General features: G+C 42.0%; 1 protein-coding gene across 1 annotated transcript in view; it reads right to left on the bottom strand.

Moving 5' to 3' along the window:
* The window catches only part of SLC22A2 (solute carrier family 22 member 2), a 44,104-nt gene extending 21,470 nt beyond the window's left edge, over positions 1–22,634 (bottom strand). The window contains exons 1-9 of the mRNA XM_025383217.1: positions 21,975–22,634; positions 20,220–20,323; positions 14,162–14,316; positions 12,830–12,998; positions 10,795–10,909; positions 9,062–9,168; positions 7,188–7,402; positions 5,909–6,017; positions 5,074–5,186 (exon numbers count right to left, since the gene is read on the bottom strand). Coding sequence (XP_025239002.1) covers positions 5,074–5,186; positions 5,909–6,017; positions 7,188–7,402; positions 9,062–9,168; positions 10,795–10,909; positions 12,830–12,998; positions 14,162–14,316; positions 20,220–20,323; positions 21,975–22,388 — 1,501 coding nt within the window. The 5' untranslated portion in view covers positions 22,389–22,634. The remainder of the gene's footprint in view (positions 1–5,073; positions 5,187–5,908; positions 6,018–7,187; positions 7,403–9,061; positions 9,169–10,794; positions 10,910–12,829; positions 12,999–14,161; positions 14,317–20,219; positions 20,324–21,974) is intronic.
* Between the last annotated feature and the right edge of the window lie 1,226 nt (positions 22,635–23,860).

The raw sequence follows: 23,860 nt of genomic DNA, 5'->3' as shown, positions 1-23,860 counted from the left end.
TGACAAATGGGCAGATTTCCTCTTTTTGGGATACAGGATATGGTATAAAAATGAGACCGTTAATTTTGGGAAACCTGTTTCAGCTGTGGCTGCTTAATAGGCCCTGAAGCTGCACACTTTGAAGAGAAACTTAAAGTAGCAAATGAAAAATCTTACAAGTACTGACTCTTCTTCTGTCTGTGAATTTATATATGTTGTGTGTATGATAGGAAAGAGCTTTGATTAATAGGTTTAAAAATAATAAGAGCTTAAGTCAAATATTTTTGGCAGAAAAGTAAAAAGTATAATGCTTTTTAGTTCATGTGACTTAAGTAATCTTTGGAAAATAAAAACAGTTGCACATGCTAGGTGTGTAAAAAAAGTGAAACGTATTTTTGGTAAAGGATTATAAGAAGTCACGGAAATATGGCTTTTTCTGCCTAGATTAAAGTGTTAAAGGATTGTTTAAAGTTAAATAAGATAAAGCTGAAGGTTTGAACAAGTAGTGGAAGATTTGTGAAAAATTAGTCATGTAAAAGAAATTCTGTGTGTGAATATATTGGCTAAAGTTAAAGGGGTATCATTCAATTTTTCCATAAATTGAATATTAGAATAAAAGCACAGTAGGTTTTTCTTAGAGCACAGATTTGCTCTTTAATAAAAAATTTATAAAGAGTTATAAAAGGTTTATGAGGAACCTACCTTATGGTCAAACATTAAAATTGGGTAGATATGTCTACGAAGGTTTAACATTAATAGTACACTAATGTGAAAGTGAAATTTGACTTATGTAGTATAAAAGTCATACAGGAAGCATTGTCAAATATAAAATGGTGTTTGGCTATCTTTGGGTTCTATTTGTATAAATATATTAATGGTATGTGTTCCAAAATTATGTGAAACTCCTATAATTCTGATAGGACTTAGTGTACATTATCAGCAATAATTGTAATTGCTATGTTAAATTAATGTGTGCCACAGAAGTAACATATTTCTTTGTCAATTGTGTTTTTGACTGTGGCTGCCCTAAGACTTTGCCACCTTGTGATCCTCTTCAAAAGGTGGTTTTATAATCAACTCTAGGGCTTTAACATGTATTCTTGAATGCAGGTTTCTGATAACTTTGGAGACTGTGACATTAGAATAGAAGAAAATACTTTCAGGACTCTCACAGAGAGGTGAAATGTTAATGTATATCAAACGAACCAGGAGTTAACTGTATGGACTGAACTAATGGAAGACTCAAGTAATCTTTTCTAACTTTTTGCTTAAAACGTTGCTGATCCTTTGTTTTGTGTTTCAGAGTCAAGGAAACTTTTCTTTTGAGCTATTAATATTTACAGCTTGTAACATTTAAGTCAAGTATATTCCTGTGAAAAACTTTGGAGCACATTTGTTTCTCTCTACCTGATTTCTCCAGAATTTGAAAATTATTTGTGTGTACTCTTAACTTATGGCAATATAGTTATTTGCATAAGTGCAATAAGAATCTGTTTTCTTTTGCAACAGGACACAGTTGGAGAAAGTGGTTATTTTTACCAAGGCTTTGACTGGAATGTTGTGCTTTCTTTTAAGAAATCAAACTCAACTTGTAGAGCCAATAAAAGCTCCTTGGGAAAACTGACATCATACCTTGTCTACATAGTCCCTGTACAGGGTTCCCGACCCACAGTAAGTAAAAAATGTCACTTTCTGACAGACCCGGGAGCCCAAGTTATCTGGGGACTTCAAGAGGAGAGAAATTTACTCAACTTATTGGTATTAGAGGGTACAAACCCATGGCTGGGTTTGGCTTTGAAAAAAAAAAGTCTTATCTGTGATTCCTTTTACAGAACAAAGTTTTCTCAAAGCCAATTTTAAAAGCCCATGTGAAAAATAATTTTTTTTGTTACATTTTATACAAATAATCAGGCCAAGTACAATAAAGCAAATCAGTCTTACCATGATTTGTCTGTAGTAAAAATGGGAAACTGGAGAGAGAAATATTATGTTTCAAGAACAATGGTATACCTGTTCTTATATTCTAGTCTCATAAGCTGTTTTAAGCTTTTTATTCCTGCCGGTTAGACTGACCCTACACATTCCAACCAATGATTCCTGCAGCTCAGAAGAAACAAGACGGCTGGCTAATATAAAAATCTGGATCAGTGTTCTAATTCTGGGCACACTGGAATCAGGTACTGACCCCATATCAGCATGGTTTCAACAATTGCCAGGTTCATGGAAAGCCTTCTAGTTTAGTGTGCTTGGGATAATTTTGCTTACTTTTCTTTACTGTTGTGGAATATATTGCCATCGTACTCTTTGTGTAGGAATATACAAAGGATTGTGCAGGATAAGCTTACCAAATATTTTCTTAAATTAAACTCTTATGAATCTTTCAGATATCACTTTTTGTCACAACTCAAAGTCATGAATGGCTCTCACCATACTGATGCTTTCTGACTGAACTCCTCTCTACCCTGAATACAAGAGACCCTAATAGTTAATCAGAAATATCATCACCCTTAATCAGCATGAAAAAGTTACAGAAGATGGATCTTCATCTCTCTGCAACCATTAAGATTAAGAGTTCTCTTACAAAAGGGAGGGGGCGAATCTCAGAGGTGTTTGAACCAGAGCAACTTTATCTTGAAGAGGGACTGGGTAAAATAAGGCTGAGACTTACAGGGCTGCATTCCCAGACAGTTAGGCATTCTAAGTCACACAATGAGATAGGAAGTTGGCACAAGATACAGGTCATAGAGACCTTACTGATCAAACAGGCTGCAATAAAAAAGCTGGCTACAATCCGCCAAAACCAAGATAGCAATGTGAGCAACCTCTGGTTGTCCTCACTGCTACACTCCCACCAGAGCCATGACAGTTTACAAATGCCATGGCAACATCAGGAAGTTACCCTACATGATCTAAAAAGGAGAAACTCATGAATAATCTACCCTTTGTTTAGCATATAATCAAGAAATAACCATAAAAATGGGCAACAAGTAGCCCTCAGGGCTGCCCTGCCTGCGGAGTAGCCATTCTTTATTCCTTTACTTTCTTAATAAACTTGCTTTCATTTCACTCTATGGATTGACCTCAAATTGTTTCTTGTGCAAGATCAAAGAACCCCCTCTTGGGGTCTGGGTCAGGACCCCTTTCCGGTAACAAAGTAACCATCTACTATCCAGAAATGTCCTCCTGACCCATTGGTCACCCACTGTCCACCTAAGGGAGTGGCCAAGATTGAGTGGTCTCTAACTTCCTCCATGGCAGGAAGGAGGACAGAGGGTGTGATGTGCACCTCCTCACAATGACAAGAGGGTTCTGAGGACAGGTTCCTTAACCAGTGTTGAGGGAGAAAGAAATAGGGGTCACATAAGTCTCAGGAGAAGCACCAGCTACTCTGTGGCCAAGTTATCTCAGGATAAACAGCTTGTGTTCTGTCAACTTTGGCCATCTTATTGTTGTTAAACTGGATCATGGAGGAATTCATTGGATCTGTTTTGCGGGTAAGTTCTATCAGTGGTTTGGAACTTTTGCTGGCAGATCTAGAGCAGTGGAAAAATTTCCCCCTCATGAATTCTGTGAGAAGAAGGGGAAGAAAAGCAATGAGCAAGGTAGCTGTGTGGGGGCATTGTGTAGCCTTAGTGAAGTAGTGGGAGCTTCCCCTGATAAGTGAAATGAGTGACTGAGGAAAATGTACCAATCAGTCGAGGTTTATTAAGTCAGCTTTAGGGCATGTCCCTGAAAACCATGAGCCACAGACACATCTGTAGCTATTTTTACAAAGAGGCTTTCAGGAAGTTGGTATTTATACATTTCCTTAAAGTAGGGAGGCAGGTAGGGAGAGGGGCAGGTAGGCCGTAAAGGAATGGTTCCATTCTTGTGAGACTTTAGTGCCCAGTTAAGTTGACTTTCACATATGATAAGGTGAATGTTTGAAGAGAAAATGAGAGTAAAAAAAGAATCAATTATGCAGGCCTCTCTGGGTAGGTGGAGGAATGATTGATCTTGTCTTTATCTTGTACATTGGGAGATAAGCTTGGAATCAACATTATCAGTGTGGAATCAGCAGACTTCAATTTTAGAAGCTAAGCTTAAATTATAGACCTAAAATTCTTGTCTATGGGAAACCAGCAAAGAATTTACTTATGAATGATCTGCCGGGGTGATCCTTTGTAGATAACTGAGGCATGATGTATAATGCTGTAACAGCTATTCATCTGGAAGAGGGTGTTGCATGACTCAGCCTCCAGGCTTAGTCTTCCCTTTTGCATAAGGATTTTGGGGGTCCTGAGAGTTTTAAATTTCCTTTCCCTTTACACCCTCGTGTGCATCTGAGAGTGAAATCTCTTCTTCTCTTCCCCTAAATTGAGTGCTATATGCCCATGGGAAAAAGCATCACATATTCAAATTAAAAGCAGCTCGGAATGGGTGTCAAAGGAGACTGAAATGGGTGCATTGAGGTGTTCCAGTCAACCAGAGAAGGCTCAGTGCTGGTGTGTTCCTGCTGGCAGTAGCAGAAGGGAAGTGCTGTGTGACACTCCTGAAATCTAATCACTCCAGGTGCATCGACAGACGTGCTCCATTATGCTGGTGCATTTTCTTAATGTGGGTCTTTATTTCCTCTGGGTTTTGAAATTGCCTTTTGCAAAATTTTAACCCCTTTATCTGAAGTAAGAAGTAAAAGGGCTTTGTGTTTTATCGCCTCTGGTGCATGGAGGAATTAACTCTTTGACAGAGACCTCAGGAAGGGTGGAAATCAGCAGAGAGAGAGTTAGGGGCCTGCTGCTGGGAAACTTTCTTCCTTTTCATTCATCTCTTCAATGTTCTGCCTCTATGGCTGGAGTCCCATACTTCAGTATTAGTAATGACTGATAATATTACAAATACTGAACTAGTATTACGGATTAGTATTACTAATATTAATAATATTACTAATTACTAGGCATGTCTGGGAAGAATGCAAGCCACAGATACATCATTACTACTATGAGTAGTAATTAGTAGTTACTAATAGGCATGACACCTGTTTTGAATGAGGTATAAGAAGTGAAGGTCTCTAGAAAAGTAAGTTTTCATTTAAAGGCATTTATGAAGATTTCTTACCAAAAACCATCAGTGGGAGCTCAAGCCAGATGTTAGTGAGCCGGTAGACCAGGAATGGCGTGATGATGCCACCAATGTCACACATTGAGGAACAGACGTGGACGCCAAGATTCCTAGAATGCAGGAAACTGATTTAACTTGTTAACTTATCACAGTGCAGTAGTTATCTCCCACCCAACCCTGAGTAAACACTTCCTCAAATCATTAAAATGTTCGAGAGCTATAGTGTACACTGCTCAGGTGACGGGTGTGCACCAAAATCTCAGAAATCACCACTGAAGAACTTATTCATATAACCATATACCACCTGTTTCCCAAAAACCTATTGAAATAAAAAAACAAAACAAAAATAAAATTTTCAAGAGTTTAAAAAAAATTCATGTTATTTTCAATGCATATTATGTGTGTGTGTGTGTGTGTGTGTGTATATACACACACATAATTCCATTCATATTCTGTCATTCTTGTTTTGTATAAACTTTCAGATTTTTTTAATGGTGGGAGGAGCAATTGTTTCTTTTTACTTCCATCACCTAGCTTCCCTAAGCTGTTTCTATGGATCTGTTTGTGCTGTTCCACATCAATCTCCTCTGTAGCCACTGGGCAATCCCTGTCTTGCAATTCAATTTTTCTGTTCTCACCATGGCCTCTGTATTTTACCCCAGCCTGTAACTGTGAGAGGTGAACTGCTGGGCCTGGCTGGACCTTTACATGTTCTCACCTTCCCTTACACTGTGTTTTGAAGGTAAGATGTCCTTTGTCTGCACTTGTGGTGGTTCCAGCCAGTGAACAAATGTCCCACCCACCCTCTTCATTCTAAGGAAAATGCACTCACCTAATGAATGTGGGGTACAGTTCAGCATTGACCAGGCAGACTATCTCATAGGCCATTGTGATCCCCATTCTTCCCAAGCATGAGACAATAATTCTTAGCCATTGTAGATCTAAGAGGGAAAAGCACAGTACTTATCCATATACAGATGATTCTTCATTTTCAGACAATGTTCCAGAGTGGGACTGTAAGGAGAAATTCCCCATCCCAGAATGGGACAAGAAAAAAAGAATGACTTCTTCTATAGGCTCATGTTAATGTCAGCAGATTCTCACATTTGTCCATCTTAACCTCAGACACAATGCTAATTCTCTCTTTTTTTAAAAGGATATTTTTTTTTTTTTAGAGCAGTTTTAGGTTCATAGCAAAAGGGAGAGGAAGGTACAGAGATTTCCCACATAACCTCTGCCCCTACACACGCATTCCCCCCGTCGCCGCCCATCATCGACATTTTCCACAGAGTGGTATGTTTGTTACTTGATGAACCTTCAGTGGCAGTGATAATCACCCCAAATCCATAGTTGGCATTAGGGTTCACTCTTGGTGGTATATTTCCTGTGGGTTTGGACAAATGCATAATGACCTATATCCACTATTTTAGTGTTATATGGAATAATTTCACTGCCCTAAAAATCCTCTGTGTTCTCTTAACTTTAGACCTCAGTTACTAATGACAATGGAGTTATACCAGTTTCCAAAGTTGGGCCAACTTTATAGAAGTCAAAGAAAGAGCAAAATATGGGCACATTTAAGCAACTGCTAATAACAAAAGGATTCAAACGAAGCTCCATATTGCTAAAAGGATTCTCTTATACAGGTGTTTGTTCCCCTTCATTGAGAAAGCATTTTAAAAAGAAAAAAAGGAACTGAATAGTTGTTTATGGATGGCATTTACTTACATTTTTCTCATTTATTCTGCAGGTTGATGCAGGGAGGTCAAGAGAGTCCCCTAATTAACACCCAGGAAGTGCTGGAGTAAGACCTTGACCTGGGCCTGCTTTCCCAAGGCTTATGCTCTCTGCTCCAGGTCATCTTGATGGCCTGCAGCATGGGGCTCTAGAGTCTCTCTTGTTACATCACATCAAGGAACGATTGGGTGCAATTTTTCCTAAAGGGAGGCTGGCCATGTGAATTTACTCAGAAGGGTCCCAGATACTACCCTCCAATTTGTCTTTCCAAATTGATTTGGATGACAAATTACATAGTTTTCCTATCAGTGGGCCGTGACACTCCCTTTCTCCAGGGTCTTGGAGATAATACTCCAACTTGGTCTGAAACTTACCACCAGGGATAAAACCTGAGGCCAGACAGGCTGCCCCTGCAACTATATTTGATGCAGCCCAAGGGTAACGGCGGCCGATGCGGTCGATGGTGAGGATGACCATGAAGGCAGCTGGGAATTCAACCAGGGCAGAGTAGAAGAATTCCAGGTAGATATTGTCCCCTGCAAGGCCCATGTGCATGATGAGGCCCTGGTAGAGTACAGAGCTCGTGAACCTGAGCAAAGAGGAGAATTCAGGTCAAGTCAAGCACCAAACACCGGGCACTAAGAAAGAGAGGCTTCTGGAAAAATAATGTGGATTGTAGGTCACCTTTCCCTGTGATCATCTCCTTGCTAGTCCCCCATCCCACTGCTTTTATAATCTCTGATCCACTTCAGTGGCTGGCTGTGGCTGGGTGGTTTCCAAGAACCAAGAGAAGGAAAGAAATTAGAATAGTTAGAAATAATTAGAAATTATAATAATGTTTCCTGGACAAACTGAAAACCAAGAAGAATGTCTTAATGGAATGATTTATTTTATCTTTTATTTTATTTATTTATTTTTGACAGAGTCACTCTGTTGCCCAGGCTGGAACGCAATGGTAAGATCTCGGCTCACTAAAAACTCTACCTTTCAGATTCAAGTTATTCGCCTGCCTCAGCCTCTCTAGTAGTTGGGATTACAGACGTGGACCACCTGCTAATTTTTGTATTTTTAGCAGACATGGGGTTTCGCCATGTTAGCCAGGCTGGTCTTGAACTCCTGGCTTCATGTGATCTGCCGGCCTCGGCCTCCCAAAGTGCTGGGATTACAGGTGTGAGCCACTGGGCCTGGCCAATGGAATGATTTATTTAGTAAAACTATATCAAGTTATTAGTAGTTGTGAATTATTTCTCTCTTTGGGGTACTCTAGTGCAGTTGGGATCAAAAGAACTGACTACTTAATTCAAATTTTAGGAAACCAGAAGACCAAGTGAGTACAGCTTCCCTTCTTGATGACTTCTCTACTGGCCTGATACGAACAACATTTGGACAATGTTTCTAGTTTATTAACTAAAAATGGTCTTTATATATAATGGAAAATATGAGGATAATCAACAAAAGTCACGATTACTCAGAAGAGGAAAGAAGGACAATGAGGCCGAATTTCAAAGCTGCCTCTCCTGTGCACTATTGTAAAGGTTGCTAAATTAATTCCTGATGAGCTTTGCTTTTGTCAGTGATTGTAAATCTCCATTTGCCTGGGAGATCCAATGTGCCCTGAAAAGATGCATTCCCCACTAGAGAAAGCATGGCTCGAAGCTCTGAGAGCAACCTGTAGATAGCAAACACAATAAAGATCAAGTCACTGGGCTGTGAAGCCACTGGAATTACCCTTGGGAATGATTCTTGTTCAGAAATTTATTTTTTCTCCAGGTAGAAAAGAAAAAAGGAAAGAAAAGGCAATCCCACCCACACTTTTTTTTTTTTTTTTTGCCAGCTCTGTGCTACAATAGAGATCTACATTCATCACCAATTAAGTTATACCAATAGTTCTCTATTTGGGCTATGCATTAGAATCACCTGGAGTATTAAAAAACTGGTTCCCAAGCCCTACCCTAGAACAAGTAAATCGGCATTTCCGGGGGTTTTAGCTTTGGTACTTTGTAAGCTCCCAGATGATTCCAGTGTGAAGCCGAGGTTGCCATTGCTTTGATCTGTGCTTGGGGACTACGCCGATCTTAATATTTGCCCGAGAAAAACACGGTCAGGAAAACCTACCAGACACAAGCCACATTTCTGCCCGCCGTCGGCGTTAATACTGGGATGAAGTCATGTTTTCTTTCCTTTCTTAATATGAATGATTGTGATTAAAAGAATTTGGAGGCATTTCAAAGTGAAAAATATTCCTTACCAGTTGTACATCAATATCAAAGTATGTTTCCTTATCTGAGGAGTTCTGACCAAGTCAAGAAATGAAGGGTTCAGTTTCTTGCCAGTTTCCTCTTCAGGTCTCAGGCGCTAAGAAAAGGAATAGAAAGGATGGCTTTGTATATTTAATGCTAGTGTCCCTGGGTCATATAGGGAATAACAGTAATTCCTTACCCATCCTGAGCACCCATCTCATGCCCAGCACTAGAGCAAGCACTCTCCATACTGTGTCTCATTTCATCTTTCTTTCTTTTTTTTTTTTTTTAGACAGAGCCTCTTGCCCGGGCTGGAGTGCAGTGGCGCAATCTCCGCTCACTGCAACCTCCCCCTCCTGGGTTCAAGCAATCCTCTCCCTCAGCCTCCCGAGTAGCTGGGATTCCACGAATGCGCCACAACGCCCAGCTATTTTTTTTTTCCTGAGACAGTCTTGCTCTATTGCCCAGGCTGGAGTGCAGTGGCGTGATCTTGGCTCACTGCAACCTCTGCCTCCTGGGTTCAAGCAATTCTTCTGCCTCACCCTCTTGAGTAGCTGGGATTACAGGCACCTGCCACCAAGCCCAGCTCATTTTTGTATTTTTAGTAGAGACAGGGTTTCACCATGTTGGCCAGGCTGGTCTCGAACTCCTGACATAGTGATCCGCCTGCCTCGGCCCCTCAAAGTGCTGGGATTGCAGGCATGAGCCACTGCACCCGACCAATTTTTGTACGTTTAGTAGAGATGGGGTTTCGCCATGTTGGCCAGGTTGGTCTTGAGCTCCCAACCTCAGGTGATCTACTTGTCTCCACCTCCCAAAGTGATGGCATTACAGGCGTGAGCCATCATACCTGGCCTATTTTCTAATAAACTTAATTTTCTCTTTTCTACCCCTGTGGAATGAAAAGGTTTGAGGTCAACGTGGTGAGATCTACTAAAGGCAAACAATAAACACAGGTAGCGAACACCTCTGTAACTGGATTCTGTTTAAGAAGGCAGGGGATTGCTTAAAAGCTTTGGAGCCTGGTGTGATGACTCATGCCTGTAATCCCAGCATTTTGGGAGGCCGAGGTGGGTGGATCACCTGAGGTCAGGAGTTCGAGACCAGTCTAGCCAGCATGGCGAAACTCTGTCTCTACCAAAAATACAAAAATTAGCTTGGCGTGGTGGCACTCACCTGTAATTCTGGGTACTAGGGAGGCTAAGGCAGAAGAATCACTTGAACCTGGGAAGTGGAGGTTGCAGTGAGCCGAGATTGCGTCACAGCACTCCAGCCTGGGTGACAAAGCAAGACCCCATCTCAAAAAAAAAAAAAAGCTTTTTGGACAATTTCTATCCAAGTGTTTAAAATTCTAAGAAATCATGTGTGTTTAAAGAACTGCTTTACTGATCTAAGAATCTGACCTGAGGATGGTGAATATGCAGATGATGGGGGTGCTGGGCACCTGGGCAGAGGAGACTGGTGAAGGTGTAAGTTGCACAAGACAGAAACTCCTCAGCTGACCTTTAAATGATTTCTGCTTCTGTTTTAGGTTGATGTTTTCCACCTGTTTGAAATATTCTCCCACAGAACCACAAATCCTAGTACATAAAATTCTCTGTTGCATTCCGCTACAGGTAAGCCAAAGTGCAAGGGGGTGGGCGCTTCCATGGTTCCCCGCTGAGATCACTGGCGTGCATGAATCTTACCAGAGCCTCCCTTTTCTCCGTCCCCTGATTTGATACCCAAGGCCCTGGCTCACCTGAAGGGAGGCAGGTAGAGATTTTCCATTTTTCTTTGCGATGTGCTGAAAGATTCTCATGGCTTCAGCATTCTTATTCTGGGAGATCAGCCACCTGGGAGACTCAGGTATGCACCTGGGGTACAAGGTGAGCAGAGGGCAAATCTTACTGAATCCTCCTTACCCCATCCCCCATTTTTTAATAATCAGATTTCTCTGAGCATGTTAATACAGTTGGATCTCCAAAGAAAATAATACTCGTGTAGGGGGATATGTGATTCTTTCCTCCCTCAAGTGCTAAATTCCTCCTCAGGGATTTCTAAGCAGAAACACAGGAAGCAAGCTGCAAAGCAGGGTGCAGCTGAACATCCAGCTCCTGTTGCAAGGAGGAGAGGCCGGTCCCTCACGGTGGTCCTGGGCTTTGCAAAGGCCTGAGAACTGGCAGAGGGGTCAAGGACTAGATGCTGGAGTATGCAAACCATTGTGGGGATGGGGAGCAACTATGTATATGTAGTATCCTCAATTTCCCAAAGGAATGAGATAAGCATTTGAGGTCAGATGGTGAGATAACTGAAAAGCCAGACTTCATAGTTTGAGCTTGATGTAGCAGGGTTCGGGGAGCTCTTGCAGTTTTTTGAGCAAGACTAGAATCATTGACCCTGTGTCTGGAGGGAACTCTGAGCAGCTGAGTTCAGGGTGAATGAGTTCAGGGTGGAGGTTCAGGGGGAGGAGAAACTGGAGAAAGGAGATGATAGGGCCGCTGTTGTGGCAGTTATGGTGTAAATGTAGGAAGGCCCCAGTTGGAATCACCACTCTGGGAGAGAAGCTGCTCTGAGAGGCAGGGCTTAAAAGGAATTTGGAATGGATGTTTTTGTGGAAGTGTAATGGAGAGAGCAGGAAGCGTCACTCTCAGGGTGTAATGGACTGAATGTCTCTGTCCACCCTGAAGTTCATGCACTAATGCCCTCACCCACAGTGTGCAATTTGGAGTTGGGCCTTTGGGAGGTAATTAAGTTAAGCTGAGGTCTGGAGAGTGGGGCCCCCAGATGTCCTTATAAGAAGAGGAAGAAAGACTAGAGTGTTATTTTTTCTCCACCATGTGGGGGCCCACAAGTGGGATGTCTGCAAGCCAGGAAGTGGGCTCCCATTAGGAACAAATCTGCCAGCACCTGGATCTTAGACTTCCCAGCCTCCAGAACTATGGGAAATATGTTTTTAAATACCCGGTCCATGGCATTTTGTCACTGCAGTCTGAGCTCGTAAGACAGAGAGTTTTATTGGCTTTTGGATAAGAAACAGGCTTCCTGGAAAGAGTTGAGATGTTTAATTCTCAGACAAGACAGCCATGGGAAGAACAAGTAGGCAAATCCAGGAGGAACTACATAAATGGGTTGTGGCATGGGAGAGAGATTTGGTCTGATAATCCAGTATCTCCTTTGCTTTATTTCACATACTCTCATGTTAGGGGTTTCTAATAGTTTGTGGTATTTCCCATGTGTTTCCCTTGGGCAGAGATGACAAATATATTTTACTTGCCTTGGTAACTCTGATTGATTGGTATGGTCTGTCTGGAGTGTTGTGTTGGCCTTATCTGGGATGAAGAACACTGTGATTCACTGGGGATGTCTGCCTTGAGCATGAGTATTGGGAAATGGTGACACAAGTGCCATGCTCTGCTTTCTCCACCCTAAAGTTTCCTCTGAGGAGGGAGAGAATCGTACTAGTGACATTTTCAGTCTCTTCAAAGGGCCTACTGCCCAAATTGTACCACAGCTGCCAGAAGCTAATTTAAACACCAGATAAATCATGTGGAAATGTAAGATCCAGGTCATAAAAACTTTAAGCCCAAAGAGAAAGGACATTTGATTTACAGAGGGAGAGACAGGTGAAGCTGATGATTTTTATTCCTGAAACATGGAATTGGGCTCTTTGTGAAATGGGTCTGGAGAGTGAAAGCAATCTCAGAATCAGAAAGACAGTGTGCATTAAGGAAGGTAAACTTTTTAGCAAAATAAAATACTTTGATTTCTTTCCTTTTTATTCCAAATGGACTTACCAGTAATAGAGCAAGAAGCAGAAGTTGGGCAGAGTAACTGTGAACTGCAACCACCTCCAGTGAGGAAGTGCGTAAGCCACACCAGCTAGCATCAGGAGCCCAACTGTAAAGGCAGCTTGGTAAAAAATCCCCACTGTTCTCCGATAGCTCCGCCCAACAAATTCTGTAACTGCAGAGATAATTCAAATGGTTAGTGTAATTCAATACAATAATGAGTTGGCTGTCCAGCTATCAGGAAACTAGAACGCCAACCTCAAAAATATAGACAAATTCGAGAATATTCTATACAACTCTCTGAATATTTGTAAGTGTTTTTTGGTTTTTATTTTGTTATAACTATTGCTATTTTACTAATTAATAAATCTAACAGTCCCATTGGAGATGGGATGAAAGGCCTGCCAACATAAGCAAATACATTTGATTTATAATTTCCATGATGCAATTGTGTTTCAGATGCATGCAAGATTTTGACCTAGAGTAGTAACTCAAGACCTGAACAAATAAATCAAACATTAAATTTAGACTGTTGATGATTTTTATTTAAATGAACACCTGAGTATAACTTGTTCTCTTTCATGGGTTTAACATTTATCTTGCAAGTCCTATTTGTTTATTTGCATAAATGGCTTGGTACCTTAGCAGAGGGCTGGAATCAGCTAGTGCTGGGTTGCAGGAACTGGTTTTACATGCTAGGGAATTTTACAAGCTGGTGGTTCAACCCATTGGTATCAGCCATAGTGAGAATATTACTATAAAGATGCTATGCTGTTAGAAGTCAAATATTCTCTTATAGTATATGGAACTTAACTGTAACTCTGGCTACTAAGGAATAGGATATAAGTTATATTCCTGGTCCTAAAAATGGCTGGCTGAGTAACCCGGGTTGACTACAGTACTTGTGTTTTCAGTTTCCTTGTGTGTAAGTTGAGGATAATTGTAGTTTACTAGAATAGATTTTTGCAAAGTATTAAAGTCCTTTATAAATTGACTACGTCTCTCATCATTGAACCTTATTTATGAATAGGTCTGGTAGGATGGATTTTCTTTCTACCCGATACTCCAGGGTACAGAAAACAAGAATTCCAAAAAAGTTATATAAGAATCTGGGTGTCATTATGTTTACCCTTGTTTCGCCCTTCATTTTTCTCTTTATAAGGAAGAATGCTGAATGAGTTGATATGCTTTTAGAAATTCTTTTGATATAGAAATAAAAAAAACTCTCACTATTGTCTTGAAGCTGTGTCCCTTTTTCTGCATGCCACCCCCCCATCTGACTCTATTTTGGCAGCAAGGTGGCTTTGCTCTCACAGCTGCAAGCACAAACATTCTTACTCAGGATGAAGCCTATTAACCAGCTTGCTTTGCTGACCAGTCCTTGGATTAAGCGAAAAATTAACATCCATGTATAGGTTGGAGAAATGGCCACGAGAACTCCAGATGCAGCATTTATGAGGATTGTAGTTAGGAGGCAGAGCTTACGGCCAAACCTGCAGGAAGAAAAACAAAGAGAGGGAATCAAATTAATTTTGATTTGTGAAGATTCCATGAAAATGCATGGAAGTTATAGAAATCTAAACAAAATCAGAAGTTAATTTTGTAAATTCAGGAGGCACAGACTGATAGCCACAAAGGGAATCTGTGACTCCAGGTTCATGTAGCACTTTTCATCAGCACACTATGTGTAAGTTTTCAGCAGGATAAGCCCCATTCACCCCAGGGTTCAAGTACTTTCTCAGTCCCACACTGTGGCAGGTATTCAGGGAAAGAGTAATTCTTCCAGGCCATCCCGTGCTGAATATCCTATGGTCCTATCTAGGTCTTACATCGTCATGTGAGCTGCGGCCTTTGCACTAACAGTTTCAACCAATTATCCACCCAAGAATGTTTTCGCTTTGAAAACAAAATTCAGTGTTCAGTATTTACCCCCTTTCTTTTTCAACACTGCTTTCAGGCTTTGTGAAAATTGTCTTTGGTGCCACACATGTTACTATCCTATGACAGCCTCTGTTTGGAGCACGCTGGGAAGACAGGTTCCACACATCAGATTTGGGAGACTTAGGTTTCTTCAGTTTAGGGATTTGGAAAGTTGTCCCAGTACATAGAATAGAGGAAAACAATTGGCAACCTGGGTTTAATCATGACCTTCCTACTTACTACGATGTTGGGCAACCTATTCAACCATATTCAATGTCTTCATCTGGAAAAGACCCATCTGACACAGCTGAAAAGAGGATTAAGTGAGGTATTACAGGTAGGGAGCTTGGCACATAGCCTGCCTCTGACCCCTTCCTTCCTTTCTTCCTTCTGTTTGCAAAGCTGGCTCAGTTCAGAGAGTTGACTTGGGGCCCAGTAGTGTTATTTTCACAATGTCCTAGTTTTCTTATAAAAGACACCCTAATCCACTTAGTGGATATTTAAAAAAATTCTTCATAGAAAACAATGTTTATTTAATCTTTGTTTTTCCACTTCAATTGGAAGGACAGCTTTTTGTTATTAGGATTGCTTATTTTAATGGTGGATAAACATTGTTTAATGGATGCCTTTATTATTATGCAACTATATTCTAGTGAAGGTGTCAAATACTAACCATTTCAAAATAATCCACATTATTAATAATTATTTTGGAATAGTAACATTTTAAATATGAAATTTAAAGGTTAAGCAGTCACATTGGTAATTAGTGTTAACTAGTAAGTTTCATAAGTCTTAAAACTCTGTCTTGACCATGGAATTTCATTTAAAAAAAATTTTTATTTTTAGTTCTGGGGTACATGTGCAGGATGTGCAGGTTTGTTACATAGGTAAATGTGTGCCATGGTGGTTTGGTGTGCCTATCAACCCATGACCTAGGTAACCATGTAATTTCTTAATTCTCAGTCAATGGTTCCCCACTGTAAATATACAATCTCTTGGCCTCTAATTCAAAGCCTTCCAAAGTCACATCTCAACTTAATTTTTTAGCTTTTCTTTCCACATTCTTCTACCCAAACCCCTTCCTTTACCCTCAAAGAGTATATAATCTATAAACATTGACTCAAATGGTGCTTCTTCAACTTCCAAAACTGCTTTAGGCACACAATAGAATACCACAGTAGTGCTCCATGTAGATGGACAAAATCTTTTAGGTGATGAGAGGGAATATTCATCATTTGAAACTCAGAGCAAGAAAACCATATCCGTGATGTGGAAGAACTTCACTGGGGTCATGTTCCACATAGGGAGGCAATGCTACTTAAAACAACAGTAAGGCATGGCTAGAATAAATTTGGGGAATCTGGGATAGAGGTTTGAGATTCCTCCTACCCTTCAGCAGGGCTATTTAAATGGTTAAATGAAAAACAATCAGATGAAACAGGAGAGGAAGGGTGGACTCCCCATACTGCCGGCTTGGTAAGTCTTTTAGCTACTTGCTACTCAGAACGTGGCTGAGGACTATTAGCATGGGCTTGGGAACAGCATCACCTGGGAGCTGGTGAGAAATACAGAATTTCAGGCCCACCCAGATCTGCTGGATCAGAATCTGAATTTTAGCAAGATCCCCAGGAGATTTATATGCACCTTAACATTTGGGAAGCAGTGCATTAATTTCATGGAGCCTCAGTTTCTTCACCCATTGTAAATTATGGATCATGAAATCTACTTTAAAAGGCTCTTGCGATCCTAAATGAAATATAACAAATGAGGATGCCCAATAAAGTGACTGGCACACAGTAGTCAGTGGTGAACTTGTTTTGGAAGATCACATATAGTTGGCTAAGTTTGACTGCAACCCACTGGGACTTTAATTCTGCTTTTGATGCAGGACAGGCAGCCACCAGAATTGGGGCTTAGCCCGGGAGGGTTTTTGGCTTTGCCCAGGAAAGAATTAAAGGGCAAGCTGGTGTTGTTAAATAGCAATTTTTATTGAAGCTGCAGTGTATAGCAGCAGCACCTCTGCTCCTTGTGGAGCAGGAATATTCCATAGGCAGTGTGCCTAGAATAGCAACTCAGAGGAGGCTGTTCTGTACTCATATTTATTTTTAATGATATGCAAATTAATTTACATTATAAATTTTAATTATAGTTTAAATTATAAATTTAGTTATATGCAATCCACTTTTAATTATATGCAAATTAAGGGATGGCTTATACAGAAATTTCTAGGAAAAGGGTGGTAACTTCTGGGTGGTAAAGTCATTGCCATTAAAAGGGGGTGGTGATTGCCATGTTGCCATGACAATAGTAAACTGACATGGTGTCCTGGTGGGCATGTCTTATGCAAAACTGCTCCTGCCTGGGATCTGTTTCAGCTAGTCCTCAATTTGGTCCAGTGTCCAAGCTGTGCCTCCAGAGTCTCTCCTCCTAGCTCACTTTGATCTAGTTCCATCGCAACATATAAAAGTAAGGTGCTGGCTCTTGAGAGCTAATGATCAGACTTCTGGAAAATTTGCAAGCTAATTGTTAGCATAACCATTATTAAAAATTAAATTATATACATTTATAATTAAATTGTATTGAAAACAAGTGTAATATGCAAAACATCACTTTCCAATGATTTTACTATATTTGGCCATCTATGCTTGTGAGGTTATTTACATCTACTGTATCTGCATGGTGGAAATGCTGTGTAATGGTGCACACTTCTAGCCAACTCTGTCTCCCATGATGTCATTTTTATAGGCTTAAGTGAACCACACTGGGTATATTTACACCAGAGAAATCAATAAGCACTACAAACTGGGACTTTCTCTCCCAGATGACCGTTGTTAAGCATTTACAAGCATGCCACACTAAATACAGCACTTATGGCCAGGCGCAGTGGCTCATGCCTCTAATCCCAGCACTTTGGGAGGCCGAGGTGGGCAGATCACCTAAGGTCAGGAGTTCGAGATCAACCTGGCCAACATGGTGAAACCCTGTCTCTACTACAAAAATTAGCTGGGCGTGGTGGTAGGCACCTGCAATCCCAGCTACTCGGGAGCCTGAGGCAGGAGAATTGCTTGAACCCAGGAGGCAGAGGTTGCAGTGAGCCGAGATTGCACCACTGCACTCCAGCCTGGGTGACAGAGCAAGACTCTGTCTCAAAAAATAAAAATAAAAAATAAAAAAAATAGCACTTATAATTATTGCTCATGAGAATAAAAACAACATGGAATTGGTGAGGAATTGCTTTTCTGTCTCAGGTGATACTCAAAATCATGGGTTAGGAAGTTACAGGTATATTCTCAGGTCCACTCTTAGTCTTACTTACAATCTTTTCATAATGCCTTACTGGTTTTTTTTTTAATTATTCATGGAAGACAATGCATTTTAATGTTGGTTTAATCTGTGAATACACTGGGGATCCATGATATTCTTGTCCCATTGGATAAAATCTGAAAATTGTAGGCATTAACTATACAAAAACCAAATAGCTTTCTCATTGTTTAAGGCTAGGCTTCTCACTCTGCAGGCAGGCACAGAACAGAAGAAGGCCAATGACCAGCCAAGCTTCAGGCGGTGTAAGAAAAAGAAGTCAAGGCATGGAGACGGCCTCTGGGGGAAGAATAACGAGTACTTACCTTGACAGAGGAGATTTCAACAATAGGTACAAAATAATGAGATCATCTAAGAAGGTGGATAATTGACCAGGGCTTATAACTCAGGAATGCACGGTCAGTAGGGATTTATCACCAATCTCCTACTTGTTGAGTGGAACACGAATAATTAACTAATTTCTTAACCCACTGAGCAAGGGTTAAAGATTGAGTCACCTGTTTACTCACAGCCTGCCAGGGAATGAGTGTTAGTACCTCTACCTGATGGTGGAGGAGGGAGTGCAGAGAGTGAATGCCTGCAGGGCCAGAGCTGCCCAGGGGTGCGATGGACTCCAGACCTCCCCTTGTTAATGTGTCTCTTCTGACTTAATGGGTCATCTTTAAAGAATCATCCTCAATTCTGTGGCAATAAAAATAAAAACAAATGACCTTCCCTTTCACCTTGCAAGCCTCTCACAGAAAGCCCCAGGAAGAGCCTTGCCAGGGCAGCTGAGAAGATAATTAATAACCATGGGTGACGGATGAGGTGCACGTGGCCCACGCCTCCACTTTTATCCCTCTTCTCTTCTGCTGCCAGGTAGGCCCTTGGCCCCTGTGAAGTGCATGTGCCTTGGGGGTGTGATATATTAAGCCATCATCATTAATCTTTAACACATTTGCAAGTTTTAATTCAGCCTAACAATATAATACAATCAGAGAAAATGTTCTACTTGCATTTAACATTATACTCAGATTTGGATTATATCATAGATGTAGTTGGGGGTGGCATGGAAGGGCAACAAGCATAAAATACATTTACTTTACCATTTATTTTAGTTATATATTTATATTTTACATGTAAATTCATAATTATGTATTTATATCTAGATATTATTATATGTTTGTGTATTATATATAATAATATATATGTATCACTATCTCACTAGGTGATTGCTGATTAAGAGGAATACTATCACTCACAATATTGAACAGTGCCTGGCCCCAGAAAACACTCAATAAACAATGTTATGAATATTAAATAATTAGCCCTGATGGCCAAGTTATCTAAAGTGCTTATCAACTGTGAAGCAAACTTTTTGGTTCCTTTTCCTTTTGAGGACTTCTAAAAATGTCTCATTGGTCATCAAGAGAGCAAAGCTGCATGTTGTAAGAAACTTGCAGGACAGTGAGTGTGGGATTCCAAAATGCTGGATAAGTAAGAGCTACAGCAATAGCTTGATTCGTACAAACACTGACTTGCTGAAGACACAGACTCATCAGAGAGGCCTCTTGTCATCTCTCCAGGGACAATGACATTGCAGAGGTGGACATTTACCCCTCTTGTTGTAGACAGACCCTGTTTCCCTTTCTTTAAGTTATAGGTTCCACACATATAGTCACATGTGGCCCCAGGAACCCAATTCAGGACTCTTGCAATCCCACGGGTATTAGGGAGATTCTACATCAGGCCTGGTGCTGGGGGCTCCCAGCATATGTGAGACAAGCAGAGGATAGGATTGAGCTCAGAGGTCCTGAAGGCTGATGGCTAGGTGGATGGTGATGAGGCCAAAAAATGAATTGGGAATTACAAAAGGGATGAAATCATCTGTTACTCTCCCTTAGGACTTTAAGCTTCTGCATAGCCCACATGCAAGACTTGCTGTGTAATGTTGAAACATCTGTCTATGACCCCGGATAATTTGAAAATAAAGACATTGCTCATGGTTATCCAAGCGGCAGAAGAAATTTAAGATTGTAAAAACACCAGCAGGAAGGCCAGGAGACTGTGGTCTGTGTGCCTGGGAAAGGATGGGATGCAAGCAGGGGCAGGGGCATACGAATGTTCTCCAAACCTTTGGGATTGTTTAAATTCTGCCACAGGTGATTCAACCTACCTGTCTGCTATGTAGCCGATGCTCATAGAACCGATAAAGAATCCTACATTCACTGATGACTGGAATAGGTCCAACATCCAGGAGTTGGCACATACCAGGTTAAACTGCCAGCAGGGGAGATGTGTTCCAAGTTGGGAGAGAAAGGAAATGAAATCCCATTAGGATTCTGTTGTACATAACTCAGCTAGGGTACTCATTAAATATTCCTTGAATTGAACTGTGTAATTAAGTGGCAATAAGCCACTGTTTCTTGATCATGTCAATTTTCTTCTTCTTCTTCGCTCTCTCTCTCTCTCTCTTTTTTTTTTTTTTTTTTGTGAGACAGGGTCTTGCTCTGTCATCCATGCTGGAGTACAGTGGTGATCATGGCTCACTGCAGCTTCGACCTCCTGGGCTCAAGTGATCCTCACACCTCAGCCTCCCAGAATGCTGGCATTATAGGCGTGAGACACTGTGCCCAGCCTCAATTTTCTTTACACAACAAAAAGGCTTGCTCTTCCATCTGGCAATTTGTCATTAAGCTAAAACTATAGCATTGGCTAAATCAGCTGAAATTGGGTAATGACTCTACTTATAGACAAATTTATTTTTTTCTTTCTAATTTCAATGCACATGCAGATAGGTGTGTGGACGTGATACAATGCAGGTACCAGAAGGTGGGGCCATTTAGCATCTCCCTGCTGTCTGTTTAGTACAAGGGGATTAGGAGTGACTGCTGAAGGCTGCTGCATTTGCTCTTATTTGGAATAAGAGGAGGTGGTTGGGTGGAGCAGGTGCTGGACCAAGTCAGGAGACCCATCTTCTAGGGCTAACTCTGCTAAATCACTCACTGTGTGGCCTGGGGTAAAAACTTTTCTCTGCTTGGGGCCTCAGTTTCCTCATCTCTGTAGGAAGGAATGAGATTGGCCATGCGAGAGAGCCTCAGAGAGTTATGTGGTGTGAAGCCCATGAGCGGCCACATTTCCTGTAACTATTCGACCACCTTAGACCCTTCAAATTAGACTCTACCTACCTATCTGTTCATACGGAATATCTTCCCATCACCCAAGCAGTCATTTTAAATTAAACTAGGCAACTGGCTCTCTCAGTATTTTCAGGATAACCTAATTTCCCTATTTTGCTTTGCTTTCAATAAAAGCAAGCTCCATTTTTTTTTGTCTTTTTTTCTATAATATTTATTGGAATGAGGCTTCACAAATAGCTTTTGATGTCATCTGCAGTTTTTAACAAAATAATAGTGCCACAGCATGATCTCCAGCCCTAAATGATTTTATATGAACACTCTGAGGAAATTAAAGAGAAAAAATAGGCATCGAGAGAAAAGCACATCCCATCACACAGTCAGGCACAGTTCAGCTGAGTTCCACAGGCTTTCAGGTGTGTGTGGGCATCTGTGTGATGGAAGAATAGAGGGGGAGGTAAGGCTTCCAGAAAAAGAGAAGAATCCACAAGATTCCCTATCTTGGCAACATTTCCAGGGGTCCTAATACGCTTTTGCCTGTTTCTTACTGCAGGAACATGCACAAACTAGAATCATTATTGTCAGCATCTGAGGACATTTTAACTATCCAGTTATTCTCCAGACAAATTAGAAGCTGCATGTTTTCATTTGGAAACTAGAATTTTGTAAGATACATGGAAGCCAAAGAGCATGTCCAGGCAGGGTGTGTAAGAGCCGGGCCTTCCGCTGGTTGCTTCCTTGAGAACAGCTCCACCATTTGCTTCCCCATCTGAGCCCTGAGCTCACTTTCTTACCTCGGTGACGATGGAGGAGCCAGGCGTCTCGTACAACCAGCCGTCCCGGCAGGGGCCCAGTGGCAGGCGGCTCCTGTTGGTGTCCAGGCTGGCCAGGGGGTCAACGCAGCTGAGGGTGCTCTGGTTCCAGTCCACCTCGTAGCGCCTGCACTGTCTTGCAGAGGCCTCGCCCCCAGGTCCTGGGCCCGGCACCGTGTAGTTCAGCTCCTCTGCAGGACTCCAGCCGCAGCGCAGACTCAACTCGGCCACTCCGGGGCTCCAGCAGTGGTGGTCAGGTGTGAAGCCCAGGAAGACGATGCCCACGTAGATGGGCGTGAAGGCAGCCGAGAGCAGAGATAAGAGGAAAAACATTTGCTTCTGGAAAAAGTGGAACTCCCCTCCATGCTCCAGGGCATCGTCCACGGTGGTGGTCATGATCCTGCAGGCAGGCAGACCTGAGGCTGCCCGACCTGCTTGGAGCGAGGCTGAGAGCGGCTGCAGCCAGCTCAGCACAAACCCTGGCCAGAAGTCAAAGAGGGGAGTTTACCTCTGCAAGTGACCAGCCTTCAGGGCAGGCCTTTCCTTGGTCCTGCTGACTTCAAAGGTGCACCCCTCCAGCGAGGGTGCATGTCCTTCTGCACTTCCCAAATGCCCTGAGCTCACTCCCAGGATGCCTGTCGTGTTTATTGTTAACAGATTCTCCACAGGCTTGTCGGTGCTCCACGCCAGCAGCACAAACAACCCGTCCTCTGTGTCCCACCGCAGGGAATCTGAGTGCTGGCCCATATCACAGCCCAGTCATCTTCCCGTAGTGCCCCGAGCAGCCAGGAACTTAATATACTCCTATCTCACATGGACCACCAGCTTTTCTTCAAGGGGCTATGGAGAAAACACACGTGTTTGGCCACAAGGCCCAGGGTGATGTGAATCAGGATCTGGGTCAGAACCCTGGTCCAGATTCGAAGTGGGTTGCAGGCCTGACTGCTGGGCTCATTCTCCAACCTACAACAAGAGCCGTTGGGATGCGTGCGGGGGCTGCTTGTTTTGATGTCGTCCAGATTTTATAACTCTGCTTTTTAAAAGTGTTTGCTCCAATCTGGTATTCCTGCATTTCAGCCCTGAAGTGTCCTTCCCCATAAGCCATCTGGAAGGAAAGAGTAAAGTGTTCACATTGCAGACAGGTCAAGTGTAAATGCAGGCAGGTGTGTCCAAGCCACTGTCTTTTTGTCCTGGATTTTTCTGTTGGGGTCTGTTGGGGCTTAGAAATCCATGCCCCGAGGTGAAGGTCTCAGAAGCAAAGTCTCTCTCTCTGACCTTCTCCTGCCCTCCTGTCTCTTCTGTCACCCATCATTCTTCCCCAGGGCAAGCCACAGAAGGGAGAATCCTTCTTCCCCAAAGCAGCATGTAGAAGCCAGACTCTTTTTTTCCCAAAGGCAGCCAGAAAGCCTAGAAATATGACTGTAACTTCCCTGCTGCCTTTCCGTGTAACAGTGGGCCGTAAAGAAATCCAGACTCACATTCCAGAGGGGTCCTGTCCCCGATGCCTGGAGGAAGGAGTACTGCACAGAGAGGCCAAGATGGATCTGAACAGATAGGCCTTGCTGGATTTTCCCCTCAGCCTGCGAACATGAGCTGCTGCCCTTTTTGTCCAACCACAGTTCTATACTGCTGTCCACAGTTTTCCCTGTATCTTTGGGTCTTCATTCAGAAGGTTCCTGTGTCATGTAAAACTGTGATCAAATAAATGTGTCATGCTTTTCTCTTGTCAACCTGTCTTTTGTTATAGGGGTGTTGGCCGTGAGCCTTAGGATAAGGAAGAAAGGGATCACCCCTTTTTGCTCTCACAGGTCAGGGGCATCTCTTTAGGATGGTGTTGCTGCATCTAAATGCAAGGCAAACAGGAAATT

Source organism: Theropithecus gelada, chromosome 4, assembly GCF_003255815.1.
Source record: "Theropithecus gelada isolate Dixy chromosome 4, Tgel_1.0, whole genome shotgun sequence".
NCBI classification, from domain to species: domain Eukaryota; kingdom Metazoa; phylum Chordata; class Mammalia; order Primates; family Cercopithecidae; genus Theropithecus; species Theropithecus gelada.
Note: the sequence above shows the minus strand (reverse complement) of the source record. Positions and strands in the feature narration are given on the sequence as shown.